Source organism: Chroicocephalus ridibundus, chromosome 5, assembly GCF_963924245.1.
Source record: "Chroicocephalus ridibundus chromosome 5, bChrRid1.1, whole genome shotgun sequence".
Taxonomy (NCBI): domain Eukaryota; kingdom Metazoa; phylum Chordata; class Aves; order Charadriiformes; family Laridae; genus Chroicocephalus; species Chroicocephalus ridibundus.
The window spans coordinates 5,034,895-5,056,135 of NC_086288.1; the positions used below are offsets into that span (position 1 = coordinate 5,034,895).

General features: G+C 42.9%; 1 protein-coding gene across 3 annotated transcripts in view; it reads right to left on the reverse strand.

Moving 5' to 3' along the window:
* Window positions 1-20,526, reverse strand: part of UGT8 (UDP glycosyltransferase 8) — a 43,004-nt gene extending 22,478 nt beyond the window's left edge. Inside the window, exons 1-2 of one of the 3 annotated variants that reach the window (XM_063336754.1) lie at window positions 19,641-19,764; window positions 1,342-2,165 (exon numbers count right to left, since the gene is read on the reverse strand). In XM_063336754.1, the coding sequence (XP_063192824.1) occupies window positions 1,342-2,163 (822 nt within the window). In that variant the 5' untranslated portion in view covers window positions 2,164-2,165; window positions 19,641-19,764. Of the gene's footprint in view, window positions 1-1,341; window positions 2,166-19,430; window positions 19,532-19,640; window positions 19,765-20,085 lie in introns of those variants that run through there. The other 2 variants (XM_063336755.1, XM_063336752.1) reach the window with 2 other exon arrangements.
* Window positions 20,527-21,241: the final 715 nt, after the last annotated feature.

The window sequence follows — 21,241 nt, forward strand, 5'->3', positions numbered from 1 at the left end:
TTTCTAAACACGAACACATTAATGTACACACAAGAACCACCAGATAGAAACAGCACTGTTACAGTCATCTCTGATGACACCTTGGAGAACAGACAACAGTATAAGCTGGGATCTAATCACTACTATTTTCAGAGTGCAATTGAAGTGCCTCCTCTCATTCAGCTCAGATACATTTAACATTGAACAGGGGAAGAAAAAAAAAAGACGAGGGAATTGGGCTCACCACTCCACATCCTGCAGCCCAGATGAGAATTATCTGATATTTTCTGAGTCAGTAAAAAAAAAAGAGGTACTGTGAAGTCAAGACAGTACCAACAGTGCAAAGAATAAAAAAAAAAAAGAAACAGCAAAAAAAAAACCCTCAGCCTTACCAATTTTCAGGGTAAAACAGGTGAAAAGCAAGCCTGACAGTTTTCACGCAAAAAGCAAAGGCTGAACAAGACACTTTTAGAAGGAAATTGTTGAGCACTGCAGGTCTACCTATTTATCACCCAGTCAGATCTTGAATTGAAGATGATTATTAATGGATGCTTCTATTTGTTTATGCATACATAAATAGAAGCGTAAAGGACATGGTTTTCCGTGAAATTTCTCTCTGTCCATCACTCGCTATTGTGTTGCTGAACAAGGCATTCTGGGGTATCAGCTATCAAAGATCACATGGCACACTGAAGTAATCAAACTTAATTATTAATCTGTGCAGCCAGGATTTCTGGAATCAATCCAGTCACTACCACTATTTCAGTCTGACATTCAGTACCTGATGGCGAGTAAGCATACAGTAAAAATTCATATTCGAGTGCAGCAGTAGTGCCATTTATGTCAACTCACGACATCTCCATTTCTTAGCCCAGTCTCTTTGTGCTTACATACACCCACTTTTAAAGACATTTTTACCTATCAAAACAAGGGAAGCAAAGTCTCCATAAAAACACTACTACCATGAAATTAGATAGTATAACCTATCAAAGGGGTTCTTTAAGCATAAGCAGTATTCATCCATTCTCCCTTCTTCCCCTGTTAGCCCACGCTTGGTTAGAAGCTACAGATGTAGTTTCCAAGAGAGCATGCACTGTTTTTTCCTCTACCATACCATTAAGCACCTTACTGAAAAGCAAAATACTTCCTGCAACCACAAAAGACTCATTTTGACAAGTTTGTGTCTGCTAGTTCCCCTCACCATCACCCCAAGCTACTTCCAGTGACTTCAAGGGTCTATTTCACCAAGCAACAACAAAAGCCACTGGATCCCATTTGGAATTCACAGCTTAAAAACCGTCATTTATCATGTGAGCTCAACTAGATACCACAGGAATTACTGTAAAGCTCAGCAAACCTTACTTCTGGCAGAGGGCTGGCCGGTTTGGTTAGGATTCCTCCCACATAAACAACATTGGGTAGCGTAGGTCTCGGAAACTCCAGTGCTACATCAGTACAAAGCATCCACAGGCTGGATCCATGAACCAAGTCATACATAGACCGTTCTGGCAGAACCTTGTGTTTCTGCATTATCCTTTCGTATTTTGGCAGAACCAAAAAACTGACTCCAAATCTTGAAATAAGATAAACAACAGTATTTTTAATCCTCTCAAATAGGTTCATGTGATCTGTGAGCAGCGAGTTAAATTCTGGAACATAAGACAGGGGAGCTGGAGCACCCACTTCTGCTGGATACCAGAGGCCAGTGGAGAAGACGGCATATTTAACCCCTAAAAGATGAGCTATAACAAATCCACACATCTCATTGGGATCGACCAGGAGCAGGTCAAATTTTTCCTGTTTCAGGGCGCGCATGAGGTTTCGGTTGCCAACAATCATGTCGCAGTTCTTGGAATAATGGTCCAGGATATCGAACAGTTCAAGGGCTGTCAGTCTCCCAGAGAAGATACTCCTCATCTTGGACTGGAGAAAATCATCCGAGGTGCTGCTGTTAAAGATCCCTGGGTAGCGCTGAAGTCTATAGTGATTAGATGGAGGAATCTCTCTGCCCTCAGAGAGGAGAAACACTGTCTGGTGACCTTGGTCATGCAAGGCTGAGGCCAGAGTCTTGAAAATATAAAGATGGCTTTCAAACATAATTGGCGGCACAACAACGATTTTGGCAGCCCTCGCTATCCCGACAGCACTCCATAGGAGAATGAAAGCTGGAGCGTACGGCTTCATAGCTGAAATGAAAAATAAAAGCATTACATCAACAGAAAACAGGTTTGTATGCTACCTGGGAATTTAAAGGAGTTATTACGTGGCTGCCCCATGAAAGCTAACCAGATCTCCCTGTTTGAAAGGCATCTTTGCCGCGGTCACAGGGAACAAGAGAGCCACTCAGCTTCAGAGTGCATCTGGTAATGCCCGGTTTCCAGCGAGATCTGCCTTTTCCCCCCCTCCCACCTGGCATTAAGGGTAGACAAGAGACTTCTTCCAACACAGATACCAATACGGCACCTGCATTAAATGGCAGGAAAACCAACTGAGACAATGACACAGCCTCCACAGAGATGCCATGTGCACCGCTTCCGAATTACTTATGCCATCCAACAGCTCTAAGGTCTTGAAGTCAGGTCTGAAAGCTAGATCCTGCTACATTCGGGATTATATTTAAAAGCACAGCTGCATTATTGTCATTGTAAAATATATATATACACACACACACAACAATAAGAAAGATGCTAAGTTCAAAGACCCAAAGGCTAAAATCCCATATTTATTCACATGAGACCCAAAGGACGCCCTGGTGATTTTCAGTGCATAGGACGTAAGATGACTCTTATAAATACAATTCAGTCTTGCCCCCTCAACTGGAACTTCTAATATGTCCGTTTTAATTTTGGAGTTTGAGCTTGCCACACTTCACGCTACCGTTATTACGGTTAGGAGCATTTCTACTACAAGGTCTTGTCCACCAGTTACCCCCAGCTTTCAAGCCATCCTCCTTCAATTTGCAACTCTCTGTTCTAATTTAAGGGTAACATTTTCTGCCATTTTGTTTTCATATAAGCCAATGGGAATAGAGAAGATAAGAATTTTTTTTCCTCCTAAAAGGACATGCAAATTCATGCGACATTTGTCTTTAGTATCAACACTCAGACATATCGGTGCAGAAGGTCAAAATCTGGCAGGAAGATGCTACCTCTGAATAAGAACCAACTTTGAGCTTTCAAAAATGACACTTTCTGTATGAGAACAGGTGAAATAGCAGGAGTTAGTATTACACATGTGAACATCGCAACTTCCACTGAAGCACTTTTAGAAGTACTTGTTTCTGAACCTACTTAAAATCAGCACTTAAGCACACACTCAAGCACGAACTTTAGCCTATGCCGAAAACCCCACTGCCACCCTAAACACAGAGTTCCTGGACAGCAGCAGGTTGCCAGGGAAAGGGAAAATACCCACAGGCCCACAACCCCATGTTTTGGTGAGTAAAGCCTATAAAATATTTTAAGGACCAGATGAAAGCAAAGTGCATTAGAAGCATGGAGGGCATGTCAGAAAGCTCCTCAGCCACTTCAGCCCTCCTAGGACAGAGGAACAAGTGCAAGCCAAACCAAACAAGTCTACTCTTTTCTCATGCCAAACCAATCCATGTGGAAACCCAAGTCTGTTGCAGTGTCCTTTGTAAACAAGCACAACAGAAACATAACACTGCTACTTAGTCCTCATTATCTCCTTACAGCGCAGTCTTATAACCCTCCTACAACAGATTGCTCAGGACATTTTTAGCTTTTTTTTTTTTAAATGTTAGGTGGGTTACCAGCTCACCAACAGAGCATCTAATATTTGTATTGCTACTATATAATATTGAGCTTTCTGAAAGACACCCCGAATTTCTCCTACTCCAGCTGCTGCAAGTGGCTTGACTTCAAAACACTTAAAGCATGCACCAAGCCCGAGTAAAGCTGGAAAAAAAAAAATCACCACAAGGGACATCAGCTATCAAGTTTCTCACATGAAAAGTTTTCTTACTGGATTTGAAGACTCCTCCACACTTGACTTCAGGTAGTGATAGCCACTGCCTAGGAGGAGATTACCGACCATCACTTAGAGATCTTTACCTAATTTTAAATTAATTATCACCAGCGGTAGTGCGTGCACAAAAAATTTCATTCAGGCAGAGACACATGGGTTTTGCCAGTTTTGTTTGTTTTTCTTTTTTTTTCTTTACCAAGACAAAGCCCACAGCACAGAGATGCACAGCGAAACCTTACAGTACCCATGGGCAGGTAGTGAGGAACTGAAATACGGAGAATTTATTGAGGTCTCCACACCACCACCACATTCACAGGCTGACAAAGCATTCTGGGAATGCTTCGCTCCCATCCATAAACTTGCAGGTTTCAAACTGCAGCAGAGGGCTGTACAAGCACAGAAGTACCCAGGCTCAGTGTAGTGTTCAATATTGGTACCAACAAGCCACGCTGAAGCTACCTTCAACAGGGCCCCACTGGAGGATAACACTCATTAGGTAAGTGTGGTTTTAAAAAAAAAAATAAGTAAATAACGGTTTGTCAATGAATTACTAAAAAAAAAAATGACCAAACTTGGAAAAAAAACATTGATTACATCACCCCATGCTAGAAGCATTCCCATGGTATTAAGTTACTACTCCTGTCAACAATAGCCATAGTACAAAACCATGAATGGAGGTGTAGGATTGGGAAACTCAGAAACAGTTAATGTTTCTATCAGCAGTATAAATCAAAGGTTCCTGGAGCCTAAGGGCTAGTCAGGATCTAGTCAGGATCCAACAGGTTGCCAGATGCAGGCATGCCGGCTGTACTCTTATCTCCTGACCCGATACAGGCCCAGAGCACAGCACAGGAAGATACAAGCCTTAGCCCCAAGGTGTATTTTCCACAGCTGGGGTTATACGCATGCCACCAAAAGCCATAGCAACTACACCTGTACTTCCCTGGGATAGCAACAGTACCACCCCACTTCTTCCTATCCCCACCCTCGCTGAGCAGAAATGTCCAAAATGGGAATTGCATTGGATTATTTTACTCTTTATGAAGGTACTATAAAGCTCTACCTATCTAACATGAAAGTCTGCCAATATAACTACAAGCACTTTACCAAGCATTAGTTTTTCTCCTTTGAGGTGTATCAGTGTCAAGAGATGACACACGATGCTTCTGCAGGAATCTGTAGCTTGCAGTAACTTCAGAACTGATAAAAAAAATAAATTGCTTCTGAAAAAACTATTATGCAACTCCCCTTTTCAATGAAAGCGTCTTCCACTGGGACAGGAAAATACGTACCACGCCTGCCAAGCCATAAAGATATTAAATACATGATGCCATTAGAGAAATGTTGATTACGTGACATTTTTACTGGGAAAAATGGCTTTGACCTGCTATTGAACTTCTGGGAGGAACCTGCAGGATGAAACCTCATCATTTCATCCCCTGGTCAGACAGAAGCAGGGAGCTTGGAAGGTTTGTATTTAGCAAGAACAAGGGCAATATGTAACAGCACTTTGTAATCATGAGCATAATTCCCATTTGGCAATCTGGGAGGGAAGAGGGAGGTGCTCAGTGCCATCAACAGGGCAGCAACACACAACTACACAAGCTCAGCTCCAGATGCTCCTTCGCTCCAACCATCCTCAGCAATGAGCTCCTCCAGCATGTCAGGAATGAGAGCTGCGGAGGCTTGGGAATATATGATTCGGCTCACCTCCAAAATTAGTAAGCAGCACATAGGTAAAAGGGGCTTTCCAGGGGTCAGGAAGATTATGAGGTGGTGCTCAGCTGGAAGCGAGTTAATCAAAACCAGAGCACAGGGACTTTTCCCCAGTAACTTCCAGTCATACTCCAGCAGTAAATTCCCAGAATACATCATTTGCCAAAACAAATAAAAAAGTATCAACATCCAATGCAACTGCTTTCTGTTTATGAATACCAGGAGCATGTCAAATGTCCTGACAGAAAAAAGGAAAGAAAGCCCAAAGCCAGAGGATGACACATTTTTCCAAGATAGTTAATATAAAGCTTTTTTGTACCTCTACCCTAAGTCCTTCTGCTTAGGATTTACCTCCATTAAATAAGATGGTTTGTGTGCCTGAGCTGGTATGTAAGATCCATTTATAACAGAGGTGAAAAAAAATCTAAAAATTTCTAAGATTTAAAAAAAAGCCAAACCAAAAAAAACCCAAAAAACAGCCCACCAAATTATCACCAAATTGAAGTCATTACTCCTTTCAGATAAAAAGCCCTAAAAACTAGAACTGGTATGGAGGACAAAAGACACATGGAGCGGCTTTATACGAGCGAAACCAACTGCCATCTGTAAAGAGTTCATCTATTGGAGTGCAGTGAGAAAAAGTTAACGATTAAAGGAATACCAAAAGGTTAAACATTAAACCTATTCCAACAGCTTCTCATGCAGTTATGACCTACATGCAGGTTGGTTTTTTTTCCCAAGTGAAAGAGAAAGTACGAGTTTTGAAGTGTTACAGAAAACCAAGCGCATCTACAGAAGACTGCTGGAGGGATGTTTTTAGCTGATCAAAACAGTTCTTTAAAAAAAAAAATAATCAGGATTTAGAAGTATCTTTTTCCATTCACCCAGAAAGGCCAAGGAGGATCTAGAACAAGAAGCATGACCATACAGAAATTGGTGACTTTCAGAGTCAAAAAATAAGGGGGAGGATCCTTCCCCCCGCCATTGTTCACAAATGCCTGATACTTGAAAACTGGGCAATGTGGAAAGAAACTGAATGGCATTTATGTTTATATAAAGTACACTGAAAAGTCTTTAATGTTTAAATTAATATTATAAAACTGAACTAATACTAGAGTTATATTTAAATCTTACAAATAGTTTTGAAATAATTCCCATTAATAATTTATGTAAGTCAGTCACAGTACTGAAATACATACTGGAGATCGGATTTACTGCCAATCCTTAGTCTGCTAATCACATTGTAATTAAAATTTACAGACACGTTTCATTTTTTTCCCCCGTTTTATACTACCAGCTGCCTACCTACTATTTTTGATTCTCACAGAAATAACCATTTTCAAGTCAGCATTCCCATCATCAGTGTTTTCCTCCATTGTAGTGAGATCTAGAGGCAAAAGAGGCTCTCAGACACCTCTGTATGCAGCACAGCTTGAATTCAAACTACACAAATACTTAACACTACTCAAAAAAAGTAAACAGTTCTTACCCACTTACACATACTGCAACAATATAAAGAGAGTCCTTTTTATTCACTAGTAACACATGACACTCCTGACTTCTAAAGCGGAAGACAAGGTTTTACAGAGACTGAGCTCAGTCACACTATTAGCTCTTCCAAGTCATTCCCTTCCTTTCAGCTTTTCTTTAGATTGGCTAAATTTTGTTGAGTTTACCTTTGTAGTTTGGTCAGAAGACGGGGACCTCTGCCTAGAAAGGTGCCCTTCGTACTAAAGAGCAGCACCATACTGACAGCAAAGGAGCAATCTTCTAGCTGCTGATCACTCTCACCTTACCCAAAGAGCTCAAGTTACTCATTACAATTTAACAGACACCAGTACACATTAAAAAGAGCAGGCTTACCAACTAGACTTCCACCTCTGCAAAGCATGGGTGATTAGCACCGAAATGACTACACCCGAACAGAAAGCTAATAATGATGTGCACCACAGGAGCAAAAAAGCGGGGGGGGGAATTCTGAGATTTGTATGCATTTCAGCAAACTGTGCATACTGCAAACTGCCACTAGAGTTCTGATAACACACAGATTTATCATTTAATCTGGCTCACAGGATTGTCCTCTCTCTTTACTAACAGTTCATTACACAAAACTCAGTATTTTAGAAGGGAAAATACAAACCCTGCTTTTTAGAGCTGTAAACTCTCCCAAATTTCATATCAGTGATCTGCGCCAATTGGAACAAAAGGCAGAAAAGAGTTGGGACAAAAGAGTTTTGTCAGCAACAAAACACTTAATACAAGTTGCAAGTCTGATGCAGTTTCCGCATAGGGAGACCAGTTATCAGTTATGTACCGCAACCGCCTGCGGCAGGCTTCGGGCCAAGCTGCTGCTGAGCTGATTGCTTTTCTTTCACCAAAAGCAGCTCAACATCCATTATCCCACCAGCTCCTATCTCCATTCGAGGTCAAAAACCAGGGCCATAAGCAATGCAGCATCACCTCAGGAGCCAATCCCACCTTACCATGCCCAACAGCAGCATCTACCACAGGCAAACATATATAGTGTGTTTAGTTCTTTGGAGATAGTATGTATTGTAGCTGTAAGAAGGGACACATGGTTGGAAGTACGGTAAGAAAAATGCTGCGCTAGGTTGTGACTGAAACACAACTTCTTACTGAGAGCACTACAAACTCCCTCTGAAAAATCACATAAGCAGCTACTGGCTATAGTTTACTACTACTCTTCATAAAAAGGAAGTATTACAGAAGAGAAAGAAACAGGGACGGATCTTGGATTGTTACCTGATTTACTGAAGCCCCAGTTCTGCCCTGCCCACTCAAAATCCCATTAATGTTAACTTATTTTATGCGCAAATCTGTTTGCTTTAGCTGTTATTAAACATGGTTTTACAGATAAAGCATGGTATCCAACCTTCACAGGCTTGTAAACATTTCAGTTAAACAAATACAGAACCAAGCCCTACAACGCAAGTTGCATGACCAAAGGCCCTGTAAGCAAAGCATTTTATCAAGCCTAAGATAGCAAGGAATGGCTAACAAAAAGCACTTACAGGTAAGTATAAAAGCTGAAAGAGGAAGAAAATATTCCAAGACAAATAAAAGGTCCTCTAACACCGATTGCAGGATGATTCGGTGATAAAAATACATGCACCCAAACCAAATCTTAGCTGTGTCAGCCACAGGCAAGCAGCTGATACTAAAGACAAAAATACATACATACACACAAGCATGAATGCAGTGCATCAATTCAAGATCAGGGAAGAATGAACAGGTAAAAGGTCGCTCTTTCTATTTGCGACATCCTCCAAGACATCTCTTGAAACAATAGAAGTCATTTTTCAAGTCCCTCTCAAAAACATTTTTTAATACCTGTCCATATAATTATTTTTTTTTGCCAAGCACCAGATTAAGGAAGAGCTACCTATGAGATGAAAGGCACTGACCAAATTATGTTTAACCGCAAATCTCACAACATGAGACTTTCACAGACACAGGAAAATTTTAATTAGTGGCATAACAGACAACAGTAAGACAGACCGTGTTCTTTAAGCTAGAAGTACAACTTGACTCCTAAACCCTTTGAGCTGGCAATTGTAAAAATATGTTCTTAACCTCTAATACTGCTTGCTGTTCTGTACATATTCCATAAGTAATAGGAAATCCTACTCCATAATCCTTTAGGAGCATTAAAGTAAATCAGGCCCATAAGGTGACTTCAGGCAGCAAATTGCAGTTTAAGATTAGGAAGCAGTTGCTACTAAGCATATGCTGTAAAACTGACAAAAGTATCAGAAATGTGTGAATGCACAGAGCCTTGGAGCAGCAAACCATTCTATTATCCAGGAAAAGAGTCTGATAATCAGGTATTGCACAACCTGTAGATTTATAGTCTGAAGTTTTCCCTATCACATATCTTGTTACTAATTGCTGAGGTAGCGCACGCTGTGATTGCTATTTTGTGTTGCAGTGTTTTAGATAAGTGGTAAGAATCTAGCTTGTAACTACAGGCTCCTATTTCAACCAAATGAATAAACTGAGAAATTAATGGAAATAATTAGGAAGAAGTTATGTGTGCATAAACAAGGGCAGGCTTTTGCATTTACTTTGTACAGTTTCTTGAACAACCACATCCTTCTGTCTAAGGACTGAAGCATTTCAATGAGTACAAGAACGACACATCTACTGATAAAAGAGAGGAAGATTTATAGGCATTGCAACAGCACTGTAATCATGTTAGAGACTTATTGTGTCAGTTACGCAAACAGCAAAGGAATTATTAAGAGGGAGTCAAAGTGATGGGCAATTTATGAAACCTCTTTTAGTAACAGCTTCCTTCTGTAACATGTTTTATCAAACACTGATGGATTTTACCTAAGTTTTTGTACTCAAGAGTTGTGGAAAAACAATTTTAAAAAGCCTCACTCAAAAGGTAGCAGGGTAGAAGAGACAAGGTACTTCTCTTTCAAAATACAGGTTTTACAGCTAGTACACAAAGTGTTTTCAATGGACATGCTAGCAGATAGATCCTCAGGAAAATTACATGGGAATAGAACTCTTATGCAAGGCATAACATCCTATTAAAATGAATTTATAGCGAGTGACTGAGGTATAACATTATTGGTAGCACTTTGCCACTGGCTTTCTAAAAGAACACCTTTAAATCAGTCTTCATTGTTGTGGAAAACAATCCTAAACTTCTGAAAAGATCGATCATATCTACGAAGATTAACAACTTACAAAGATTACCTTTATTCTATGAATGGATTCTAAATTTATCCGAGACTTCTGAAGTCACTAACAGTAAGACACTCAATCTTTTAAACAAAGTCACTTCTAAACCATAGCAAGGCCTGCATACTTCGGGATTATGATACTGCAATATCGACAGCATCAGCCAAGAAGAGACTTACCTGCTAGTAAAGGACTGAAATCTAATTAAATATTTTCATAACGTGATGTACATTACAACAGAGCAAAGGCACATTCCCCTTCACACAGTTTACATTTCCTAACAATCTATATACTAGAACTGAGAAAACATTATTCAGTTAAAGAGACATACTTTATTGAATGTCACTATTGTACCAGTATCCACTTTCAAGATTCAGTCCAACTAACTGCATCAAAGTGACTTTCATAAAGATTTTACACCCTATGAAACACTAGTATTCCCAGATCTACCAGACAGGCTAGTTAAAACAACTCCACATACCTCAGGAATACATTTTAATAACCCAAATGAAAGTAAAAAGAGCAAGTTGCCTTTTTTTCCTGCTGTGCACTGGGCAATTCAAACAGGGTATTTTAAGATGCTTATAATCTATGTCTTTCACCTTATGCAGTGGGGATTAGCATTTGCAAACAGTAGTCTACCTGTCAGTGTTCTGGTAAACCAAAGTGCTACTGCAAATACTTCTGTAAGGCTTAGGCAGGCCTAGAAGCGCTGCAGGAAGAAAAACCCCATCCTTTCTGCTGCTGTCCCAAGCAATACAGCAAGACCAGAAGAGGCTCCCGGTCCCAGCACCTCAGCAGCTGCACCGGTATCCCAGAACCAGGAGCAGGTGAGAGACAGCACAGAGACCCATCAGCAGGGCAGCTCAGGTCAGGCTGTGCTTATCACTTCAGCCTCTGCGCCAGAGCAGAGCTGACCGTCTACACACACGGTGTTGCAACAGAACTGATGTGCCCTCTTGGACCTCTAGGACAGAAAGGAAGCACAGTGCAGAAACCTGAGAAATGAAAAGCCTGCTCCAAAACCTACATACCTTCAACCGAACGCAACCTGACTCAGTGGGCAAGCGCCTCAGATTTCTCTGCATTGGCGCACTCTGTTATGCAGGTCTTCTCCTTGCTGCCCACGGTTACTCCACTCCCAGCACCTTGGAAACAGAAATGCTGACTACATATAATGAAAGAGTCATCTATCTGAAAGCAAGACACATATATTCCTTGTGGAGAGATTTGTCTAGTTCATCCAAAACAACATGGGAATTATACATCTTCCTCGCAGCTACTGTGAGCTCACAGGAGAACATACAAGTCCCTGACAGAGTCCCCTCAACATCTGGAGACATTTCCTCCAAGTACTGAGAAGTGACAGCAATGTTTCTCAACCTGCTGCAGCGATTTTGCACCAGAAAGCAAGCAACCAGAAATAATATTGCGACATCAAGGGGCAGGGGTATTAACACGGAGAAGTCAACAGGTTACTCCACACTTCCTAGACACACCAGTGCGGTTTAAGATGTTATTTACTGGCTCACAAACTGCTGCGTGAGACTGCTCTGCCCAGAAGAGCCCAGTAACAGAACAACTTCTCACAATGTTTCATGCTGCACAGTCAAGAGCTACAGGAGTAAAGTGCAGAAAGAAGAAAACTTTCTACCTGCACAAGTGCCACAGCAGCTGATGGAGACAAAGATGCCTCCACTGAGGGGTCAGAGTTTCCCAGCAAGCCTTTTCTTTCACACTGGCATCAAAATACTGGCTGAATCGAAAAGAAAAAGAGAAAAAAAAAATCTGACTCCACCTGATTTTAAGCACTTTCATCAGTGACATCCTCCTTTGATAAAAAAGGCTCTCCAAAGAAGGGTCTGGAAGAAACTGCAGAGCACAACTTTATAGTAAGCTTAATTCGTTGGTGCAACAAACACAGCCTATAGTTATACACGCTACCACCACACAAGCATGAATTATGCCTCATGAACAAGCCTCAAGATCTAAAACAACATTTGTTCTAAACACATATTAAAGTTAAACTAAAATCCCAGTAAAAATTGTTTGGGGGGGATGCTTCATCTTTCACTACAGCTAGACTCAGCTTGGTACAAGCTCTCCCTGGTCACGCCATCACATGACACCTAGAAGCACTGAATGAATTTCTTTGTTCGTTTTCTGACTTCATCCTATAGCAAATAACTACATTTTAACAAGCCACACAAAGAGAATCACAAGGGAAACTATAGCAGGTTTGTTTCTGCAATGGGAAATACTAAAATACTTGAGTTAAGAATGTTTTGCATTTATTCAGCTCAATTAAAATAATTAAATTGCTCAAGACACTACGCAGCAACACCACACACTCCCAACTACATTCAGCTTGTTCAGTCCACCCATCACTAGGTTCTGTTTTGAAATTTACAGGTAATTTTTTTAAAGCAAAGTATTGCGATTTGCTTTCAGATTTGTATTTTGTAGTGTCTGCTTTGAATTATCTCCTAGTAGAATTCAGTTGTTAGAATAAGGATAAAAGCAGCGTACATAACGTCTTTTCTCTCTACGTAGTTTAATCCTTAGATTCTAATTTTTAAGAGCAAGACCCCATCGCTTACCAGAGTGTGAAGGGACAGGTATCAACTCAGGAACCTTCTAAAAGTGCAGACTACACTCCAGCAAGGGGTAAGAAAAGACTCAGGGTTTTTTGCAGTAGCTGTATAAAGATTTTTAAATATACCAAAACTTCCTGCCAATGCCCAGTATCTGTAGCTGACTCAGACTGGATTGTAACTGCAGAAAAGAAAGGGTCTAAAGATATGGTCCGTGGATTTTCAAAGACAATCTGATTTAAGCATAATCCATTCATTTACAAATATTAAAAAAGAGACATAGATCCAAAACTTGCAGAGGGTCAAGATAAAGGTGATTCACAGCTCTATGATTCACAAAGGATCATCTGGGTGAAAAACCAAAACAAATCAACAACAAACCATCCAGATGACCATCGAGGGCTTCTACATGTGCACATGCCTCCTCCTACCCACTGAAATTGCACTTTCTCCGAGATGAGAAGATCCCCCTCCACTTCTGGAAAGCAATTGATAAATAAGCAAAACAATTACCAAAGTATCCCAAAGCAGAGTAATTAAAGATTGATCACTAGGAATGGTTAAAGAAATACGGCAGCTTTAGGTTGCACTCTTAAATTTGACACACTGCACACCAGACTCGGATCTATTTTACAATATTCTCAACTTTGAAAGAAAAATCTGGGTAAGTCATCAATTGTCCATGGGCAAGTTTTGATGCAAGTCCTCACAAAGTTTACACCAACAGTGCACATTTACAGACTTTCAGGCTCCACAAGCCAGGGATGCCCCAAACACCAGACTGACCTATCGAGTCATGTTACACAAGAACACCTGAAATTTTCCACTTTCGATTGCTAGAAAGAAAAACATGTAAACAAAGCTCCCCACAAGCATTTTATGCTTGATTTCTTATGAGAGTACCGCCAACACCAAACCTCACCTGCAAGGTCTTCACCTGCAGCAACCTTCTAGTTAAGAATGCTCTTGAGAAAGATACTGCTACCAAGGTCCAAGTTTAACATCTCAGCACACCCATGCTATCAAAAAAAATATTTTCTACCACCCATTTACATTATGATAAGTTGACAGAACTGGCTTCCCAAGCAGACTTACAATATAAACATATAGCTATGTGCATACAGCATCTACATTCTGTAACTACCCCTTTTAAAAAAAAAAAAGCACTAAATCTTATTAATCTGAAACAGATACGATGTAGACTACTACCACTTCTCAGTAACAGCTGTTAAAGTGAGAAGGGAGAAACCACATTAAATGCTCACTTCAAAGAATATTTCATTAGAGAGTTTCCAGCAGCACGAAATCTTCATGTATTTGGCACATCATCTCCTACATTTGCATTGCTATTTCTATGTCTAGTTCCTAAGTTTCATCTTACACAAAATATTTCATCAAACTGTGGTGAGCCAAAGGAGAACATTATTTTCCATGAAACAAAACAGATTCAAATTAGTAACTAAATCTGCATTCTCGGTTGGTTCAAGCACAGGTGTAGTCAAGAGGAGGGACACACAACTGCATTCGGAAGACCAGGTTCCCTCTCCAGGCGCTGCAGGTTGCAGGAAGCACATCCCACCAGGCTGCCGGGTTTGAGAGCTGCGGCAGGCTCCTCGGCCACACCACCTGCTTCACCTCCGAAGAAAGCTACAACTTTCAAAAGAAAGTGCATCTGTATGCCCTTTAAATTATCCTAACGTTTACAGCAGTATTCTGGCCAAAATTCCCATTCCTAACCCAGATTTCATTCAGAGAGGTATGCTTCTTTGATCCCATTCATACTGTAAGCTAGGAAATACCTGACTTTTCTCTGAATTTGAGAATTTCTTGTTTCAAACAATACATTGGGACAACAACAATGATGCCCTGAAAAGAAAATTAAGGGCAAGTAAGTAACAACACATGAGTACCGGCCATAGGTTTTTTTAATGCTAATTACCTTACTTCTGATGAAAGTTTTTACATTTTTTTTTTAAATACCTTCATTTTATCAACTGGTGTTCTTGGCATGAAATTACAAAGCCTTATTCAACTTAAGTCAAATAACTTCTAAGTAGTGGTGGGGCAGGGGAATCAAAATCCAGCATATGTAACTGCACTTTAATCAAAATCGTCACAACTGAGGCCTTGAATTTCAGAATTTTGAAGGCCGTGCTACAGCTATGCACCCAATCCTCACACGTAACAAATGTATGAAATAACTTTTTGAAGAGTGGTGTCGATGTATGGGTGAAAACAACTCTCTAACGGAATAGAGTGATTAATTTACGGAACTCAGAAGATCCTCCACCTTTTATATTCACACAACTACCTTCCCTCAAATACACTGAGAGACAACCTTTGTAATTTTTTGGTTTGGTTTTTAAAAAGCACACTGTTTCACCAGGGCATCAAGGCTCATTTCCAACTCAGTTCAGAATATGAGTCTGACAAGATTTCCCATTAACTCTCCCTTCAGTTACTGAGTAGGAAGGGAAAATAGTCTTAAGTTACTTTTCTCATGAAGCTGAACCATCCATTCATAGGAGGAAAGAACAGCATAGAGCTAAGAAAGCTATCCTTGTTCCCCTATACGAATAAGATTACATGCATAACAACTGCGAACTTAATAGAAATTGTCATAAAAAAATCAGGTTTTAAACTTTTTTGCATCTCTGAACCATATAACTTAGCAGTTATCTACATCATCTTTCAAACCTCTTAAATCGTAACTGTTACATTTACAGTTTGTAAAAAAGCAAAGTTTGGTGGTATTTTTTCCATTTAACATCACTTCTTCCAATATAAAAACCACTTTTTTGAACTGGGCTAGCAGCCATTCTCTCTCTAAAAAACGATCTACTGACCAAAGAGTTCAGGACTTAGCAAGGACTTAAGAAGCGTCCCAGGTATAGTCCGTTAGGTGTACTGTTTTAACAGCTCAACAATGAAGGTATTCCACAAAAACACAGGTAATGTCATTAACTCTTCCCATATTTAGGAATTAAGAACACACACAAAATTCTATGTTAAAAACTAAAAATTTCAAAAGCTTCCAAAAGAAAGGACTCACCACCCCTCCAACACACTGGCTCCAAGTCAAGAACTGTAGCACAAAATCTCTCATATACTTTGCAAAATAAAAAACTAATTCAAGTATAGCATGGTGTGACCACGTAACAGCAAAAAGGAGACATGGAGAGTTCTTCTCCTATTAGATGATTAAACATTATGAAGAAAAATATTTTAACGGAGTTGCAATAAAAAATAATGATGATCAATTCCTAAGAGTTTTTCTTTAGAAAGCTACAGACAATTTAAGAACTTCTTTCTTACAAGGAGTATTAACAGGGCCTCACACACTGAGCATTTAGGGTATATACATCTCAAGCGTCGTAAGACGCTGCAAGTATTTTGTCAAAGGGTTCAAGAAACCTTACATCACAGGTCTTGGAAATTTACTCCAAGCACAGTTGTCCTGGGGGGAAAAAAAATGGGAAAACCGCAACACATTTCAGGACAGAGAATTATATTAAATGGTTCTAGTGTATTTTACTTCCTGGAAAACAGGAAGAGCGCTCTACAATGCCTATTCACAAACACTTTGAGCTATAGCAGAACATCAGTTTTCAGCTCAATGATACTTTCTAAAACAACAAAAAATAATAAATCCATGCTGAAAATTTTTTGAAAAATCCCAACAAAAGAAGGTGAATTATTTCAATTGCTTCTAATGTAGCAGCATTTCTCACACCAATCCTATTCTCCTCTAAATATTACTCTATAATACTGAAACAGAAATACAAGCATTTCTGTTAAGAGTTAGGATCCAGACAGAAAAGGTATTTCATTTAGTAAGCATCTCTTGAATATGATCTTACAACAAACACCTCAATAGCTTTCAATAGTGTAGCATGATTTTTCTAGTAAGGAACTGACAAGGGACTCACTCAAGATGGAGTAAACCGAGATGAATTCTTGGTACTATTCTAAAGGAAGCAAGCTGACTAAAACAGTGATGTGGGAAGAAGCGCTTGAAAGAACCCAAAGTGGGAAACACAAAGGAAAGTAGGTGTGGGTAATAAAATACTCAGCAGTTAAAGTCAGAAATAATGTAGTTCACGGTCAGGAAGGTCAATTAGAAAATAGTCGAGTCAGTATAGGCATTGTTGTTACAGTTATTAGTATAATTAATTGCAGAACATTTTTGAGTGGTAGGAGGAGTGTTGCAGCAAAACACATCCTCTGTACAAGCCTCAACAGGTACAGAAAAGGCCATACACAAAGCTACGCTCAGTGGCATTGTTTTAAGGACTGTGAGGCTTACCACAGTACCTTCCCACACCATGTCTGCATGTGTAGTAACACACCTACCACATAGGGAAGACTGATGAATTTGATTTTTTTTCCCATTCCTGTAAATAAAGCACATCACTAGAAATCAACCAAGTCAATCTGCAGCAAGTTATATACAGCAGAGAATTATGGCAGGTTCTCTCACTTTTTATTTACAAACCAATTGGACCATGCTGTCACGATCCACAGCAGCCCTGGCCTTCATTCAACCCAATACGCTTCCTTCAAGTGAACTGACTTAACATAGTTATCATTCCAAAGGGTTAATTTGGATAGCACCTCTGAAGTGTTTTAGATATGATAAATATGGCATTAGGATTCAATTAACCATGGTAGTTCTGAGTACCTTCAATTCCTCTGAACAATAACTAAAACGGCTAAATTAATCATAGGCTACTAATCTGGAGTTATGACCCAGTCCTGCTTTAATCACAGCCTAAACCCAGGCCACAGCTGCAGTGACTGTCAACAAACTACAACAGCTAGTAGCCATTCACTAAGTTAAAGCTGCCACCAGTACACAAAACCACTCCACTGCTTCGTTACCACTTCGTTAGTGAATCAGCTGCCCTCCACTCCATTTGCACAGGCAAGGTGAGGACCCTTCCAGAGCTCAGGTGACACCACCCTGTGCAGAATGAGGATGTGGGGATTGTCTCAGATGCCCTCTCCTCAAGCCCTGGTTAGTCCTTCAGGTTTCTCCATCCAAATCCTGCTTCAGAACAACTCCTCTGCTTACAGCACTCTAAGAATATAAAACGTAAGGGGCACTTACAAAATACTGTAACACAATTCTCACCTTAGAGTCTATATACTTAATAGACATATGACAAAAAGTAAATAATTCTATTTTCTTGCTTCCTGCAACAAGCTTCTTTTGGTGGCAAATGTTGTGCAAAAGACAAAAATAAAATGCAAGCACTTCAGGCCAAGTACTCATTTCCTTGTATTTCGACAAATTTTCACAATAGCATGAAAGCCGTCCAAAAGAATATAAGACTCTAGCACAAACTAGTCAGTAGTTTTGAAAAAAAAAAAACCAAACAAACAAACAACAGCCACTGCAGTATCCAGCACTCAGCCTGGATCAATGACCAAAACAAAAGAACAAAAACAAGGAAGTGTGAAGTAAAGGTTACTTGCATACTATGGTGTGCTGGTGCTATAAAACAAGCTCAGCTAAAATATACGAGTGACCTTGTGTGACAGTTGCTTGGAAAACCAGGCAGGCAGCTTCAGATAGGAAGTCTAACCGAGACAATTTTTAGAATACGTGTCTAAGAAGCAAGTAATAACAGGTGAATTATTCTGAAAACTAAGTCACCTAGTCATAACATGAAAAACAAAAACACTACTTTCAAGGTGTTTGGGTTGGGGGGGGGAAGACCTTCAAGGATCTCTGCTATTAAAAGTTCCTCGCTGCTGTTCCTCCCCAGGCAACTCTGATGAGCACGCAAAACGGGCTGCCTATTTCTTAATGATTTCCTATTGTTCCACAGTCAGTCCTAAAACGAGCATGTAAACAAGTCGTAAAAGACAAGATACCATTTAATATGTTTAAATAACGCAACTTTATTGACATTCTCCCTCAGAAGTCTACGCTTCACCGCTTTCCTCCTTTTTAAACCCATACGGGGAGGCAATGGCAGCAATTATGCAACGTTCTCCCTCCACAGGCAAGGCGGCTTGGCTCAAAACTCGCAGTTCGCATTCGCGAACAGGGCAAACACTCAGAGAGAGCTCCCTCACCTTGCGGCTTCAAGTTCGCAGCCGCGTTAATTAAAAAAAAATAAAAAAATAAATAAACCGTTTACTAGGCACCCACAAGCAAGCGGCTGCCCGACTTTGGGACGGCTGCGGGTGACAGCCCCTCACGGCGATACCGACGGCCGAGAGACCCCTCGGATTAGCGCATGCAAAGCGCAACACAAGACTGAATTAACCCAAAACCGGTTGCCCCCCCACGTCCTCCGCCGCCCCAGCACCCCCCTCCCGGCAGGGCTTGCTACATCCCCCGAACTTCTCCTCCTCAGCGCTGAGGAAGAGAGTGAGTTCACCTCAGCGCTGCGGCCCCCCTTCCTCCCTCCCTCCTCCTCCTCCGTTCACCTCACACGGCCGCCCAACTTCCTCAAGGCGCAAGGGCGGGCACCTGCCGGGCCTCCAGCGCCGACTCCCCGCTGCGGCACCTCAGGCGGCCGGCCAAGAGAGAGAGAGACTGCCCGGCTCCCTCCCCTCCTTCCCTCCCCACACAGGTGCCGTGCCCGGCCGGGTCGCGCTTCTCGCCGCCCCGCAACCCCTCCTCTCCCCCGAGCTCACCTCAGGGGAAGGGTGAGGGAAGAGGTGTCCTTTTTTCGCCCCTCAGCACCCCCGCAAGGACGCGGCGCTTCCCGCCACACGCTCCCAGGTCACGCCGTCCCCTCGCTCAGGGGACACCGCATCGCCACGGCCTCCCCTGCGGCTTCTTTCTAGTCAGCCCACGGCTCTCTCCCCCCTCGCATACCAACCCCGCCATGGCTCTCCCGCCCCACCGCACCCTCGCCTTCCCCGACCCTCCGCCGCGGGGTGATGCAAGGAGCCCCGGGCTTCCCCTTGCGTTAGGGGAGGGAGGAGGAAGGAAACCGAGCGTGCGGGGAGATAAACTGAGCGGAGGGGGGAAAGCAGCAAGGTCAAAGGAGAACCTTCCTTCTTCTCCTCCTCGCCCGGGCAGGGACCCGCCGCCTCAGAGACCCTCCGACCCTCGCTGCCCCCCGAGCTCCCTCACCGCTCTCCCTTCAGGGCCGTTTCTCCGCGGTCGCTGCCTGTGGTAACGAGCCGAAGACCGGGTCGAGCCGCTCCTCGCCGCTCTTCTTCCTTTCAGTCGAGCCGGGTTTCGCGCGGCTCCGTGTCCGGCCCCGGCTTTGAGGCCCTGCTCCCGCCGGAGCCCCTCCGCTGCGGCGCCGGGCCCCGCCTGTCCCCTCCGCCCAGGCTCTGCTGCACCTGCGGCGGCGGCCGAGGAGAAGAGAGGAGAGGGCACCCTCGCTCCGTCCCTCCCTCAACTTCTCATCACTTCCCGCTGCCCCCGCTCCGCTCCGCCGCGCTGCCGCCGGGCGCATACACCGCCGCTGCCCTCGAACCCCCCCCCGGGTCCTTGGGCTAAACGGGGAAAGGCCGCCCTCACCCCTTTTCCCCCCCTCCCCGCTCTTGGCCGGCGAGGACAATCTGCCGTCCGGGTGGCCGGGCGCCCTCCCGCCCCATGCACTGCCCCGGTTCCCCGGGCAGCTCCACGGCGGGGCAGGTCCCCTGTGCCCGCCTCTGGCGGGTGGGACCGGGGCCGCCCTCCGCCAATCAATCCGGGAGCGGCGGCAGGAGGCACCGGCCCGGCGGAGGAGGGGGGACGGCCGGGGCGCTCCCTCAGCCGGGCCCCGGGCCCCTCACGGTCGGGCGGGCACGCTGCCCTCCGCGGGCTCGAAGCGAACGGGGATGGACGAGGCACAAGGCCGGCACCCCCGCGGGGATCTGCGCCTCGGCCCGTCCCAAGGGAATCACAAAATGGCAGGGACCTCTGGAGACCATCTCGCCCGAGCACCTGCCAAAGCAGGGTCACCTCAAGCAGGTTAGGCAGGAACGCATCCCAGCGGGTTTTGAACGCCTCCAGAGAAGGAGGCCCCGCAGCCTCTCTGGGCAGCCTCTTCCAGTGCTCCACCACCCTCAAAGTTAAGAAGGTTTTCCTCCCGTTCAAGGCAGAATTTCCCGTGTTCCTGTTTGTGCCCCTTGTCCCATCACTGGACACCACTGAAAAGAGTCTGGCCCCATCCTTTTGACACCCACCTTTTAAATATTGATCAGCACTGATGAGACCCCCCTCTCAGTCTTCTCCAGGCTGAACAGCCCCAGGCCTCTCAGCTTTACCTTCTGAAAGAGGTGCTCTATCCCTTGAT